This window comes from Botryllus schlosseri, chromosome 6 (genome assembly GCF_051294905.1).
Source record: "Botryllus schlosseri isolate E-star chromosome 6, Bs_hap1, whole genome shotgun sequence".
Lineage (NCBI taxonomy): Eukaryota > Metazoa > Chordata > Ascidiacea > Stolidobranchia > Styelidae > Botryllus > Botryllus schlosseri.
The window spans coordinates 11,591,893-11,607,300 of record NC_137241.1 but is presented as its reverse complement, the minus strand read 5'-3'; the positions used below and the strand labels follow the sequence as shown (position 1 = coordinate 11,607,300).

Below are 15,408 nucleotides of genomic sequence, written 5' to 3'. Positions count from 1 at the left end.
TGTCGATAAAAATCACTCTATCTTGCATATGTTCGGATTGTTCGCGAAACGCTGATGATGTAAGCCGTGAGAGTGACCAATAATTCAATGATCGTACGTTTTACTGATCCTCCATTGTTCTCTAACAAATAAATTGACCGCAAATGAAGTGATCGAAGCTTGCAACTTAGACGCTGTCGTAAACTAGTATAGTAGAGTAATTTAATAGCAAAATGTCTATTTCTGTTCTCTGTTCTTACCTTAACTCTTGTTTTATTGAAATTAAACTCGAATATAGTTTATACAGTCGATCGATCCTCAACCCTTGGCGCAGGCTCGAATTGTATCATATGAATTTGTAAATGGGTAATGTATTGTATCTTATCAATTCCTTTCTCTATTTTGACTGGTAACTATAAACTGAGACTATGCAATTACTTACGTAGTTAGCAGTTCTAGCGATAACACCTCTTGTCGTTTCACTAACACTGTTGCCCTACCTCGCCCAGACATTGCTTCATTGATCATTTGCTACCATCGTTTAATTTTTCTTCTATTTTATTTTTTTTAACTACTGTAACCATTTTTACAGCCACACTGTTTAGAGTCAAGTGTACCTGTTTGATGCTGGTGTGATCAGACTAGATGACCTTCACGGTCTTATCGATCATTCCTATCTAATACCGAATACTGTGCAAGCATATTTTCTGTACCACCATCACTGCCGTGTGCTATGTATTTTGGTTGGATGAAAATAAAGACTCTCTCTCTCTCTCTCTCTCTCTCTCGATACAGCGCCTTCTTCCGTGTATAACTCTATATTCGTTCATCGCTTCAAAATCAATGACCACTCAATCTGCATTTCAGACAGCAAGCAAAATGCAATGACGTAATCATGCCTCATACTTCGAAAAGGCTACTTGAATTGAATAGACACTTACGTGACCTTTGACACGAACCAATCAAGTTGCAGCAGAATGTAAACAAAGGACAAGGCCGGGCAAGCTTACTATGAGCTCTTATGGAAAAAGGTTGAAAAATGAAGGTTTTGAGCAAATTTACGTTGAATTGGGGATGGCTGGCCTTAATAAATAGTAATAGCGTAGAGCTAGTATGTAGTTGCAGCTTTTAGTCTAGGATGAACATGAATGGTGGTAAGTACGCATCAGCGTGCTGTGTCCAAATGCATGGTTTTTTGACAACTTTTCGGATTAAGCGATGATTGTTGTATACTATACTATAGGATTGTTGTAATTCATATTTTGTCGATTTCCTAGGCTGCCGGTCTCGAGCGAAATTTTCAAGCATATCTCATGTTCAGAAATATATGCTATAAAATACAGGTATTGTCACACATCACCATTTTGGTGTATTGATTATGAAACTTGAAAGCTATGGAGATTCTATCGAATTTCTGGATTTGAGTGGAACAGCATCTTCTTCTAACACCGCGGAGAAAGCTACGAAATATTTCATGGAGCGCTACGTACACGACTTAGGGACAAAGATTGAGGAGACAATCCACTCTTTGTGGAAGCAATATTCTAGTGAACAGCCAATTAATGTTATCGCAACTTGCGGAAAAGTGAGATATCATACTCAATGGAAATACACGTTCTCAGAAAATCCATTATTGATTCGTCTTGAACTTGTAAGACAGGGTAAGTAAGGAAAAAGACATTTTTTCAGAGACTCCTGCAATAGATATTGTAACCATGATTTATTTTCACATTAGGTTCTGATGTATGATCCCATGCATATATGCATTGATTAAGACAATCCAGCACCTGAAGCTACAAGGACTACATTGTGATTTGCATCAGCATCAGTGAGCTCGATCGTGATTGAAAATCAATCTCTCGACCGTACGCGCAACCGATCAACTCCTGCCTCAAGGTAGATTTTGGTGTATCTGGTGTCTTCAGTTTTATAACATTCCACCAAACACAAATAGTCCTAGAACATTTTCACCTGGAGAATTGTTCATTCAACAAATTGGGCCTCTAAATGAGCTTCAATGCACACCACTGGAGTATAGTATGAATAGACATGCACTGTTGGTACACATTGACCATGTCACCGCGCAATTACGATCCGTAGCATGCTATTAGGCATAACAATATTCACAATGGAAATGAATTTGCACAATTGCCGAATATGTTGCGTCGGTCATTTTTAATTTTCAATCTTGAATTAGAGTAAGCAATTAGTCCATATTTGGTTAGTTGATACACAATGCTGCATGGTATGACACCAGAAAAAATTTTATACTCCTTGATTCTTCCGATCAGCTGTTCAATATGAATACGTTTTCTTGCCATCTTTCTTGTTGTGGAACAGTCTGGCTCAGGCATTTGACGGTGTGCCAAATCATGTGCAGGAATATTTAAATCTAGATTCAATTTCTTGATTTCAGACTCAGGGTTGTAACCAAGTCACAAGGCTCCGAGTCACAAGTCAATTTCACTTTTATAATTTTGACTCGAGTCAAGTCGAGTCATTTTCAACTCACCACCGAGTCAAGTCCGAGTCCAAGTCATCGATCAGAGGGTCGAGTCCAAGTCAATACGTTGACTGCTCAGTTCCCAGCTAAAATCTTGTTAAACTCACTTTTTATAACTCTGTTTGGTGATTTTGAATGGTTCGCATTTATAATATAGTAATTTTCCTCACTTTTAGCAGGTTCTGGTCGCATTCTCACGTGCTAGTAACAATAAACGAAATCCCAACAGGGTGGTTACTTTACTATACTTCGGAATTACGATAAAATATCGGTCTTGGACGTCTGCGTCTCGAGTCATATGACTTGGTTCGAGTCATGCGCAATGACTCGAGTCCAAGTCGAGTCAATACACAGATTGACTCGAGTCGAGTCGAGTCATTTCCGCATTTTGAGAAAATGACTCGAGTCAAGTCGAGTCATCAGAAAATCGTGACTCGAGTCGAGTCATGACTCGAGTCATTACAACTAGAGCCCGACCGATTATCGGCTCGCCGATAATATCGAGTCGATATCACGCTCGGAGAGAAATATCGGTATCGGCCATTGAAGGTAAAAAAATATCGGCCATTTTCGTGACGTCACAACATGGTGGCAGGGAGTCAGAGAAGTCGATAGAAGACGTGAGGACGGTAAATTATAAAAATAAATGGCCAAGCTGCATATAGTGCATACTGCATACAGGGCAGTAGGCGTGCCTATCTGAAAAATATTATAGATAACTAACCACCGTTATGCCCCACTGACTTCGTGGGAATCCCCCTGCAGTAATCGATCACCAACGACAGAGAGCAGCTGGATGATGGATAGTTGTCTGCCGAAGATTTCAATCAGTAAGAGAAATGAGAACTTCAATCATGCTGGACTGACCCTCGTAATGACAGAGAAAAGCGTCGCGTCGAAACATATCACGGTTCGGTACCAACAGAGCTAATTATTCCAGTAATGTATGAAGTCGTCTGACTGAGGCCTGCGGGGCCACCATGATAGGAAATATGCAAGCATAGAGGGCAAGAAAATCAAGCAAACGTGGAGTAAAGCCAATAATTGATACCAAAATTTTTGATTCCATGATGACATTGGCCAATTCTGACAAAAGAGCGTAAAATGTTGATTGTTGAAATGCTGGTCATGGTCAAGGCCCAAGGGGAATGGTTGGAGCAGTTGCAGACGTGGACAATTTGAGTTGTTTTGCACATTCTCTTCAGCTATTTGTTAATGATTTGCTGAAGGCTCCAGGTGCATTGCCAGAAGAATATCAATATTAATATCAATATATGGTGAAACCATTGAAGGAAAGATCCCCTGCAATGGAGCGGTGGAACCGAAATGAAGAAAGATTTCCAATTCTTGCTGTGCCACTAACTATGGTACCAAGTGAAAGACTGCTCAATGTGTTTAGTACTATATACATCATCTATGGAAGAACACAGAAGTTCACTCCGAGAATTTGTGCTTCGTGAACTGTAATCTGCAATTGCTGGATTGGTGCTTTTGATATATTTTTATAGTTCCTGGATCATTTATTTCATGTTCAATCATGTCAATGGTGGTAAAGTTGTTGAAAGAAATACTCTGATGTGTTAAATATGGACCTTAGCTAGATTCCATATCTTTTGAATATCGGCTGAATATATCGGTGTTATCGGTGGAGGTACTGGATATCGGTCTTATCGGTATCGGCTCAGAAATCCAATATCGGTCGGGCTCTAATTACAACCCTGTTCAGACTCAATGGTGAATCTCTTTTCTGCCATGATAGCATTTCCTGGTTCACCATAGCTGAACTCCATCATTGTCTTACTTTTCTTGTCGAATCCACATATTTCAATCTGAAATGGTCCCTGTGAACAGTTCCTGCACAAAAGTAAGTGCACCACAATCCATCAATCCTTTCGAAGTTGTATGTGATTTATTGACAGTCAATAATCATTCTAGTTTTGAGAAATCATGAATGAATTCAAATGGTGTCTTTTTAAGAACCACATATCTACATGGTCAAATCGAAATCTAATGAAGCAGTTATATACGGTTGACCCAATGGTTTAATACTATACTTACAGCAATACTATAAATTTGACGTCAATAGGATAAGTCGGGCAATTCAGAAAGAATTTAATGTAGTCTAGCATAAAATTTCAGCTTCTCCGCATCTTTTGACATTATGATGCTCCTCTGAGAACTGAACTTCGCTAGCAATAATTGTCCGTCAATTTGTAATTTTCCTGGACGGGTTTCCTGTTTTGTGCTTCTACTTCATCCAGAAATTTGATTTTCTTGCGATTTATCCATCGACTTCCTCTTTCTGCAGCTTCATATAAGATATCCATCAAGCCTGCACAAAATATATAATATGTTTATTTTACAGAGCAACACTGCTGTGCAGGCACCTATCAAGGCGTACTCGTCCGACTCATGCAACATATCACCGCTACCAATTTCAACTATTCATCTCATTATTGAATATATTGCTCTCAACAATTTCAATCCGTTACACACCATCAAGCTGCAAAACTGGAGTGGAATAAAACGAGACACACACCAAGTCGATTGTGGCATCAAGTGTGACTGCATTTCAGATTGGACTCATTTTGAAACACAGAATTGTTTCATCTAAATTATGTCACGATTCCGTATTTTTGGTAGGCCTACAATAATAGATATGTCATTTTATTAATAAAATGAGAATTCAGATGACTACAAGGAATTCCACATGCCTTTATCCAGATTTTGCATTCTTCCATGCATGTTATTGGCTCTGGGAAAGTTACAAGCGCACACCAGGAACGGACTGGGTAGCCATCTCCAAGTTACACAGGCTATTAGCGCAGTGGTTATCCGGCATTTGTCCTGATTGATTCAATACATGAGCTAGAACAAAAAAATGACGATTTCAGCTGGGAACGGATCATGTTGCCTAACATATATCATATTAATATGATCATTGAATATGCAGACAAGTGTCCAGTGTAACAGTAATTTGCTAGATAATGATGCAGACTGTAGACTGTACTATATACGATTTCATAAATAGAACGCTTATAACGCCAAGCCCACATAATGAATACCCCACATATCCTGACTCAAGATTAATCTAATACATGCTTTCGGTACGACAATCCTATTGTGTACGACTATAAGGACTAAGGATAATACAGCAATAGTTGCTTCATCAGAAAAGTTGTCAGAAATCCATTCATTTGGACATACCATGCTGATGAGTGCTTGCCACCATTCATGTTTATTGTAGATTAGAACACTGCAAATACATACTAGCTCTACATTATTACCATTCACCAAAGCCAGCTATTCCCAATTCAATGTAATTTTGCGAAAAACCTTCACTTTTCAACCCTTTTCCATAAGCGCTCATAGTAAGCTTGCCCGGCCTTGTTCTTTGTTTACATCCTGCTGCAACCTGATTGGTTCGTGTCAAAGGTCACGTAAGTGTCTATTGTGACTTGACTCGTGACTTGACTTGACTCGACTTGAGTCGAGTCACCTCCAAAAATCGGGTGACTTGACTTGACTCGAGTCACATTTGAAAATCGATTAACTTGACTTGACTCAAGTCAAAATATGCAATGACTCTTGACTCGAAGGTAGTGACTTGATCCCAACACTGTCTTTGGTCTGACCCGGTCGGGGATCGAACCCGACGACCTATCGATCAAGAAGCCGGACGCTCCACCATTATGCTATGCTAGCTAGACTGTATTGATAGCAGCTATACGTGTGCGTGTGAGCGATGCAAAGCCCCTTTGTATGTATATTTGACATAATTATCGTTATATGATTCAGATTAGCAAAATGTAATGAATTTGAATCATCCCTCGTACTTCAAAATTCATTTTGAATTAATGTGTGACTCGTGACTTGGATTGACTCGAGTCAAAATGTGCAACGACTCAAAGATAGTGACTTGATCACAACACTGCCATGAACTGAACTGAACAGCTAACATAGTCGTGATTTGAGATCCGTTGTCTACTGCTCTGACTGTGCATTGTAATCATTTGCGCTTTAAAAGCACCCTTGTAGCAAATAAAGTGACGCAAATTCTGCAATTGCAGCAAAATGAGCAAACTTAAAAGCGACGCGGTGCCAGCTCTGTCAGAAAATGGTTCGTCAGACGGGATCTTCATTGAACGGTGTTTGTAGATATCGCTAGAAATTATGAACGCTAAGTTTCAAGGAGACTTCCTTTCGCTCAATGGCAATATTCTAATTTTTTTCAGTTCATACCTAACCAATCCACTGCCGCCATGAGCTCAATATGCCTAAAAGTCAAATGGAGTGGTTCCATATATGAAATTGACGCCGACCCGGGAACCACAGTTAGTGATTTTAAAAATATCATCAAAGACAAGACGGGTGTTCTTCCAGAGAGACAAAAACTCTTGAATCTGAAGCACAAAGGTATATGTCTTGGCTGAACATGTTTGTGCATAATCGTTTAGTGCATGGAGCATGATCATCACAGAGCACACAGTTGATGTTCTATCTAGGGAAGCCAGCCAGTGACGACGCAAAGTTGGAAGATTTAAATCTGAAGCCCAAGATGACAATCATGATGATGGGTACAAGAGAAGAGAATCTTGAGGAAGTGTTGGGGCCTCCACCAGATGTTGGAGACGTAATTGATGATTTTGACATCGGCGACGAAGCAGAAGTTGAACTGAAAGACAGGTATGTCAAGAACCTATCAAATGTATGACATCTATAGGCCTATCATACACACATAACTGACAGTACTGACACTCCTGTTGATATGTATATCAAGTTCATATGGAGCTTTTTGATGAATAATGTATTCATACTGAAATAAACCCGAATCTTTTCGGCTGACACTCGTCAGCATAAAGAAAGAGGCCGTTTATTCTTCCATATATTTACATAAGAGTCAACAACATCCGACAACCTAATTTGTACCAGCAGGATTTCACATACAATCTAAAAATTGTACATTGAGCCCAAGTCTCAATTTATTTGATTTCTTCTATGCCTGTGTGTGACGTCATATTTGGTGACTCGACTATCGATATACCAAGTTCTTTTGAATTCTCAACTAGTTGCTCTCAATTACCCCCGACGAGTGTTCGCTGAAAATATTCAATATGAAATATTATTCAATTGTACATCAAGGTCTATAACCTACATCTATATCTCTTCATATTTCTAATTCATAACACATAACCATATCTATCAACCAGGGAAGAACACTTAGCAAAGATTCAAAGGCGAGTAAAGGATTATGAAGTCAAGAAACTCAACGATCCCAGACCTGGAAAGAAGCTTTTAGTATTGGATGTCGACTACACATTATTTGACCACCGATCAAATGCAGAGAGAGCAGAGGAGCTAATGAGACCGTATCTGCATGATTTCTTAGCGGAGGCATACAAGAATTACGACATCGTAATATGGTGTAAGTCTGACCTATTTTTATCTAGTTCTCTAGAGCTACTATAGCATTCTGCGCTGGGCTATTTCGATGTTGTGGATAGTAAAATGCTTGTGACTGGAGTAAACTTTTAAATATAAACAAAAAATATCTACTTGGACATAGATATTAACTAGCATGATTGCAAGGACATGAATAGCAACTAGTAGATATTGAGATTACAAACTCCTGTTGACTAATGATGATTTCGTATCCATTTACTGCAGCCCGGTTATTGATTTTTCAATAATTTCTCGTATTTAATATAACAATACAAAACTTAGAACTCGATATGCTCTAACACAAATGCATTACCACAATAATATCTCATGATTATGTAGCATTTTCTAATTCAACTTGAAAAGCGGCTGGTATTCCACCTATGCAGTATTTTCAGTTCAAAATATATGTGTTGTTTGACAACACCGCCTAGTCCCTGCACATTAATACAAAGCTTATGTTTTCAAGCCACCAATTGCAGCTAACAGTCATTAACCAGCTGGAAACCAAGACAAGAAATATATCACTGAAACGTTTTGTTTTACTGCAATACTTTCAGCTGCTACAAGTATGCGATGGATCGAAGTGAAAATGCGGGAACTCGGTGTAACAACAAATGCCAATTACAAAATCGCGTTTTTCATGGATCATGGTGCAATGATTACAGTACACACTCCAGCATATGGTGTCGTTGACGTGAGTATCCATTATAAAGGGATTAGCATATGTGACATCAAATACCAATCCTCTGCCCAGTTATCGGGTGCAATTATTAATATTTATAAAAATTACTGCATTTAGACCAAACCTCTAGGAGTAATATGGGGAAAATACAGCGACTTCTATTCATCTAAGAATACAATCATGTTTGATGATTTACGGCGTAATTTTCTCATGAACCCGCAGTCTGGACTGAAGGTAAGTGTGAAGATTATTTATCGAACTAATGCTTAAATGTTCAAAATGGTACAACTCAATTTAGATACGGCCTTTCAAGAACGCACACTTGAATCGTGGTAGTGACATCGAACTGAGGCAGCTATCCAAGTACTTGAACGCAATTACCAAACTAGATGATTTCTCGAAATTAGATCACAAAAAATGGGAAAGGTAGGTATTAACCTGTAATTCATCTTCCGTTTCTACAAGAGCAATTATTATTCTCACAGATATTTGCAGAAAAGGGGAATATGATGATTCGTCATTACATGATGCATACATATATTTTCACACCTTGCTTTTGACATGTGCAGTGCCAAGCGGAAATACACAATACACAGTTTCATATCACCAATTCTGGGACTGCAGCTTACAGGAACAAGCTCGAGCCAGTTACAGTAGAGCCAACAATTTATGAATCGCGGACAGAAATTTAGTATCCTTTTTTAGCCGGCGTCATTATCATCTGAAGATGAACCGGAGAATTCATCCTCATCGCCACCCAGCGCCGTCCAGAATGCGCGCACAGTATTTTCGGCGTATTTTTTTCTTTGATCAGGAGGAAGTGAAGTAGCTTGATCCTTGAGCGTTGCTAACTTAGTGAAGAGCTTTTCAAAGTTATCTTGTTCATTTTCCTCGCCGATGATGTCATCAAACTCTCCTTCCTTTCCGAGTAGTTGATCGAAGTACTTGCGTGAGTCGGGAACCAGCGGCGTTGTCTTGCTGTCGACATTCTTTTTGGTAGCATTTGTCAAATCTTTCATCGTTATGTTAGGCCATATATGCGCCAAAAGAGCATTTTTTACTCTTTTGGTACCAGTGTCTTCAAATTCATCATAGTCTTCGGGATCTGGTTCTAATTCAACAAGTTCAAACCCTTTGTCCAAACACCAGTTTTGCGCGTCTGTTCGGCTAACGGCGTTACTTCCATCTCTGTCGCACCTATCACAGACAACGATCTTGATCGTTGGGTTCCATGTTTCAACGTAAGGCAGCCATGATTCTAGCTTTTTAAATCCCTTTTGCTCTTTCTTGCTATCAAAGTATAGGATTACTGCCTCAATTCCGCTAGCGAAGGTTTCATTTACAATAGATTTTGTCTTTAATAAAGAAAGTGTGATCTTGGCATTGTAGTATTTTGTGTTTGCGGCATACAGGAACAGATCCATGTCGGAGTTACTCAGCTCTGGTTGGCAGCTTTGGTCGAAAAGAATTTCATTGATAATGTGTTGCATGATTTTGGTGTCGGTACAATCCATCGCATTAATGAAAACTGCTTTTTGTGAATCCATGTTATTTACCGAATTTATCACTGAACAAAATTCAAATATTTCAAGTAAGGGCATTCAGAGAGAGTCATTTAACATGAAACAAGACAGGCGAATGCAATTCAATTTTAGAAATGATTACGGTGGTTGATATACAATCTTTCCAATTCTCTATTAGTTAGTGACGATTACCCCTGACATCCTGTCAGCTGAAAATATTCGGGTTCATTTCGACATGAATATAAATTCAATTACGACTGATTCATTATCATTATCACTATACCAGTATTAAATTTCCTCGTATGTGCCTAAGTGAAAAACGATAAAATTACGTCAAATCATCACTCCTGTTCTATTGAGTCATCGTTTGTTACAGGCATTAAAGTTTCGGCCATATTTTTCACTTCGTCCAAGTTCACCTCTGCTGGCTCTTGTTCACATTCGTCACAATGGTCAGAGTTCACTTTCTCAATTGCAGGTACCATCTTCGTGAGTTGAACGACTTCCTCATCTTTTTTCAAGTAATGGCTACGCAGATTATCTTCGCAGTTTCGATAAGCGACTCCAAGACCGATTCCAGTTCCGAGTATGGCAGGCCAGGTACGCCTTTTGAATATGGCAAATGAAAACACACCACCGATGATCAGACCTGAGGCGGATTTCAAGAGCGTGTCAACTATGCATCTGTCTACCTTTTCTCCGTATTCACTTTCTAATCCCAGGGCTGGTAAAGATCCGGACGCCATCTTCGAACGAAGTAGAACTATGCCGACCAAGGAACGCACAATCACACAATACACAACTACACATCACATCAACAACGAAGTGCTCAAGGTCGGGTGGATATAAATGGCGATGTTAGCTATGTCGGCGATGTCAGCATTTCCTACGGCGATGCCAGCGAGAGAGAGAGAGAGTCTTTATTTTCATCCAACCAAAATACATAACACACGGCAGTGATGGTGGTACAGAAAATATGCTTGCACAATGCACAGTATTCGGTATTAGATAGGAATGATCGATAAGACCGTGAAGGTCATCTAGTCTGATCACACCAGCATCAAACAGGTAGCCTACACTTGACTCTAAACCAGTGGTTCCCAAACTTTTTCGGTGTGAGGGCCAAATTTAGAATTTCAGAGTACGGTCGGGGCCGCACGAATACTACGGCTATGAAACTTACCCAAACAGTCATCATGGCTATTTCGGAGTAGTTTTATTGCCCTGGCGAGATTTCAAAACTGTTCACTGTTTACCGCTACTTATCTGCTGCATTGGGTGTCCGTTGAGTGAATCAGCTTGTCTCGCCTAAACGCGCGAAGCGCTAGAAATTTCTTTAGTTTCATGACTGAATCGGTCAATATGATCGGGAATTGCATGTATTGCTATCAATTTTCATCCTGTTTCTGTTCACGTAATCTGATTTTACCGGTAGAGCTGAGTGAGGTGTGTTTGAAAAAGTATAGGCCCCCTCAATAGTAATTAAACATCTCCGGGGGTATACCCGTTGGCAGGAACGTAACAGCACTTCGTCAGGACCCCGGGCTCCCAAAGGGTGATAAACTGGAGTATTTGGTTGTATTAAGGCAAGCATCCCTTTGTTGGACGCTGGGGGATGCGAAGCCCTAGCGGTACAACCAATACTTCCAATCACATCCAGGAAGAGTATGGCCCTTGGCCTTCATATTCCTGAACGGGATCTGAAACCGCTTGACGGGGCAGTATCCCATGCATAGCCATGGTGGCGAGGACAAGCTTGTGGCCGCAGACTCAAGCCCCTCAAAGCCTGGCTATGCAGACTCGTTGCACCAGTAACAAGAGAGAAACTGAAGCAAAACGAGATGGGTGTCTATGTGTACCACATAGACACCCTGGCAAACCCTACAGGGGGAGGTTGGCTGCGGTCCCTCCAGACCCTAAAAAAAAAAAAAAAAGGTGATAAACTGACCCCGCATCACGTTGTTCGCTTTTGCCACGAAATTAAAGTTGTACTGTTTAGTGAGACAGCACGACGCGCGAATATTTCGATAATTCATGATAAAATCGGTGAATAAGATCGGGAATTGCATGGTTGTCCTCTTTGCCCACGTAATCAGATTTACCGGTAGAGCTGAGTGAGAGGTGTCTTTGAAACTGCAGACCCCGTAAAATTAAACATCTTCGGGCGGGCGGACCCCTAGGTATGACTTTTTTACATGATGTTATTTCGTGACGTCCTGTCTGCTATATCAAAAAATGTAGAATTGCCCAAACCTACTAAACTGAAAGATCACACGATTTCAGATTGGTATTTCTTCACTGGCATATAATTTTCTTTCCTGCGGGATGGTATTTGTCTTGTGAGGTTCAGATTGCCAAGACAAGAACATTGGGCGCCAGTCATTTAGGCGCCTATATGGACAAATAAACCTATATGTATTTTGTATATATAATGAATTTTTTGGTATTTCGAAGTTTTTGGTCAGCATAAAAGCAGTATTTTACGGCCAAGGCTTTCTCGCTGCGATCGTTCTGACACACTTCTTGGAGTCACATGTTACATGGCCTAAAACTTTATATGTCTTGGTACGTTGTGGTGCGGTCATGGCCAACGCTGATATGCTGATTCCTATAAATCTTGCGTATTTTTTCTTGGGGAAGAGTACCCAATAATCAAGATATGTGGCGAATTGAAATCGCGCGTAGCGCGAAATATTTTTGAAAAAGTTGCACAAATTTTCAAAATATACTTTATAATTTATGCTGATTCGCGAAATAATTTTAAGCCCCCTTCGAGCTCGGCCCCCCTCAATATGGTAGTTTGGGGTGCGGCAGACACGGCCCTGACTACAGGACTACCAATTATACTGATTTTAGCCGGCTAAGCAGCATGCATCTCGGCGTATTCAACCGCGAGTCACTTGTTGCACATCTAGTTATCATAGGGTTACCATACGTCCTCTTTAAGATGACTTGTCCTATTTTTTGATTTTTTCAAAGTGTCCTCGCAGGACGCCCAAATGTCTTCTTTTTTGAGATTTTGTCTTCTTTTTTGAGGATTTTGGTTACAGTTAGGGCCAAATTCGACTGATATACATTAAGTCAGCACTGTAGGAACGCTACGGCGGCTATTTCAGGAGCTGGACCGGCAAGTTGACCTTGTATTCAGTCGACCACCTGTTAATGTGAAGAAAAAAAAACTGTATTTTCCGGGAGTCGAGCCTCTTTTTCTTTTTTAGTCAAGCGACCACGAAGTGGGAAAAATTTACCGTTTTTTCACGATTTTCCTCCGGTTTTGAAAGTTATCAATACCTATTTATATCTATAGCTACTGCTCGTTCAACTGGAAAGTTAGGGCACATTGCATTGAAACAGCAGTGACGTAGCGTTGGCAGTCTATACTCACAACTTTCCTGCAATTCTATGATTAAAAACTACAGAGGCCAAGCCAAGCAAGAGTATTTTATAAATATAAATTTTATTTTTTGTCATAAATCGATTTCTTAATATATTTTGGGGGCCGCAAGAAGGCTATCTGGGGGCCGCACTTGGGAATCACTTCTCTAAACAGTCTGGCTGTAAAAAAGGTTACAGTAGTTAAAAAAAATAAAATAGAAGAAAAATTAAACGATGGTGGCAAATGATCAATGAAGCAATGTCTGGGCGAGGTAGGGCAACAGTGTTAGTGTAACGACAAGAGGTGATCAAGTAGGGCTTTTTTGAATCTATTATAAGGCAATTCACGGATATGTGGTGGTAATGCATTCCAGATGATAGGTCCCGAGTAGTCGATAGATCTCTTAGTTAGGTTGCTATTGGGTGGGGGCAAATAATTCTACATTCTGTGGGTGGGGGTAAGTAGATATTCCTTTAGACGAGGGTCTCGTGTAGTGGGAGTGGAAATTTTTGGCAGGCATGAAAAAGTCATCAAACACAGGAGGCAAACTATTGGAAAAATATTTGTGAATGACTTTTGATACTTCGAAGCGATATAGTTTGTCAACTTGCAAAATTCGGTGCTTACGGTAGTAAGGCGATAGTTTGGTACGTAAAGGTACAGATGACATCAGCCGTATCGCACGGTTTTGCAGGGTTCAAATTCTGTGCAGCGATGTAATATTATATTTTGGCAGTGATTAAGTTATAATTATTCTATATAATTATTAACAAAAATTCAGCCTCGGCCAGTGTGCCGGGCAACAATTGCGGAACACTACCTCGACGGATATCAGACAGTCGTCGATTATGTCCAAGTCCACATTTAAGTCGAAGTATATGCAGTTTCTGCTGAATGAATGCTATAGACCAGTGATTCCCAAGTGCGGCCCCCAAAATATATTAGGAAATCGATTCATGACAAAAAATAAAATTTATATTTATAAAATACTCTTGCTTGGCTTGGCCTCTGTAGTTTTTAATTATAGAATTGCTGGAAAGTTGTGAGTATAGACTGCTAACGTTACGTCACTGCTGTTTCAATGCAATGTGCCATTCAACTTTTCAGTTGAACGGGCAGTAGCTATTGATATAAATAGGTATTGATAACTTTCAAAGCCGGGGGAAAATCCTGAAAAATGGTAGATTTTTCACACTTCGTGGTCGCTTGACTAAAAAAGAAAAAGAGGCTCAACTCCCGGAAGATACAGTTTTTCGTTCATATTAACAGGTAGTTGACTGAAAAAAGGTCAACTTTCCGGTTCAGCTCCCGGAATAGTCGCCGTAGCGTCCCCACAGTGCTGACTTAATGTATATCAGTCGAATTTGGCCCTATATGTAATCAAAATACTCAAAAAAGAAGACAATCTCAAAAAGAAGACATTTGGGCGTCCTCCGAGGACACTTTTAAAAAATCGAAAAAGAAGACAAATCATCATAAAAGAAGACATTTGGGCGTCCTCCGAGGACACTTTAAAAAAATCGAAAATGATGACAAATCATCTTAAAAGAGGACGTATGGTAACTAGGGATGGTGTGAACTTGAGGTTCACGTTCGCGTTCTGTGTGTGAACCTCGGATATTTAGAGATTCACGTTCACAAACGAACCTTGGTAGGTTCTGCAGTGTGAACCTTTTTCATATATTGCAATTTTCACTTCGTTATAACCGCATCTTTGGTTGAAATGTATTGCATTTCAACTGCGGGCCACTCTATGGATTGCGCTGGCAGCATGAAAAAATAAACACTGAAACGAGCATGCACCTTGATAATCTCAAAAAATTTACTTGCTTTGTCACAAAAGATTGCTCGAAATATCAAGCTTTCCGTTCGTGAATATTTAGTGACTCTCTGCTGTGAGCTT

General features: G+C 39.9%; 4 protein-coding genes and 1 long non-coding RNA gene across 6 annotated transcripts in view; 3 read left to right on the top strand and 2 right to left on the bottom strand.

Moving 5' to 3' along the window:
• The first annotated feature begins 383 nt into the window (after positions 1-383).
• LOC145441001 (uncharacterized) lies at positions 384-5,186 on the top strand. Its single transcript, XR_013915677.1, has 2 exons — positions 384-1,875; positions 4,848-5,186. It is a non-coding gene; the product is annotated as an uncharacterized LOC145441001 (long non-coding RNA).
• Positions 5,187-6,687: 1,501 nt separating this feature from the next.
• Positions 6,688-9,216, top strand: LOC145440996 (ubiquitin-like domain-containing CTD phosphatase 1). The gene is made up of 7 exons (XM_080318783.1): positions 6,688-6,898; positions 6,988-7,168; positions 7,693-7,907; positions 8,482-8,618; positions 8,724-8,840; positions 8,905-9,032; positions 9,092-9,216. Exons 1-7 carry the CDS (start codon positions 6,745-6,747, stop codon positions 9,114-9,116), a joined length of 957 nt encoding a protein of 318 aa, XP_080174909.1. The 5' UTR covers positions 6,688-6,744; the 3' UTR covers positions 9,117-9,216.
• On the bottom strand, positions 8,155-10,207 carry LOC145440997 (alpha- and gamma-adaptin-binding protein p34-like). Its single transcript, XM_080318784.1, has one exon. It carries the CDS (start codon positions 10,205-10,207, stop codon positions 9,308-9,310), a length of 900 nt encoding a protein of 299 aa, XP_080174910.1. The 3' UTR covers positions 8,155-9,307.
• LOC145440999 (MICOS complex subunit Mic10-like) lies at positions 10,167-10,974 on the bottom strand. Its single transcript, XM_080318787.1, has one exon. The coding sequence runs from the start codon at positions 10,873-10,875 to the stop codon at positions 10,471-10,473; it is 405 nt and encodes a 134-aa protein (XP_080174913.1). The 5' UTR covers positions 10,876-10,974; the 3' UTR covers positions 10,167-10,470.
• Positions 10,975-11,696: 722 nt separating this feature from the next.
• LOC145440991 (lysyl oxidase homolog 3A-like) overlaps positions 11,697-15,408 on the top strand; it is a 42,837-nt gene continuing 39,125 nt past the window's right edge. For both annotated transcript variants that reach the window (XR_013915675.1, XM_080318778.1), the window contains exon 1: positions 11,697-11,715. The gene's annotated coding sequence lies outside the window, so the exon portion shown is untranslated. The remainder of the gene's footprint in view (positions 11,716-15,408) is intronic.

Excerpts from the sequence above, each read along its gene's own strand:
- LOC145440999 (XM_080318787.1), bottom strand. The coding sequence starts at position 10,875 with ATGGCGTCCGGATCTTTACCAGCCCTGGGATTAGAAAGTGAATACGGA.
- LOC145440997 (XM_080318784.1), bottom strand. The coding sequence starts at position 10,207 with ATGCCCTTACTTGAAATATTTGAATTTTGTTCAGTGATAAATTCGGTA.
- LOC145440996 (XM_080318783.1), top strand. The coding sequence starts at position 6,745 with ATGAGCTCAATATGCCTAAAAGTCAAATGGAGTGGTTCCATATATGAA. Across the intron at positions 7,908-8,481 it reads TTACGACATCGTAATATGGT|CTGCTACAAGTATGCGATGG; the intron begins GTAAGTCTGACC and ends CAATACTTTCAG. Across the intron at positions 8,619-8,723 it reads CAGCATATGGTGTCGTTGAC|ACCAAACCTCTAGGAGTAAT; the intron begins GTGAGTATCCAT and ends TACTGCATTTAG.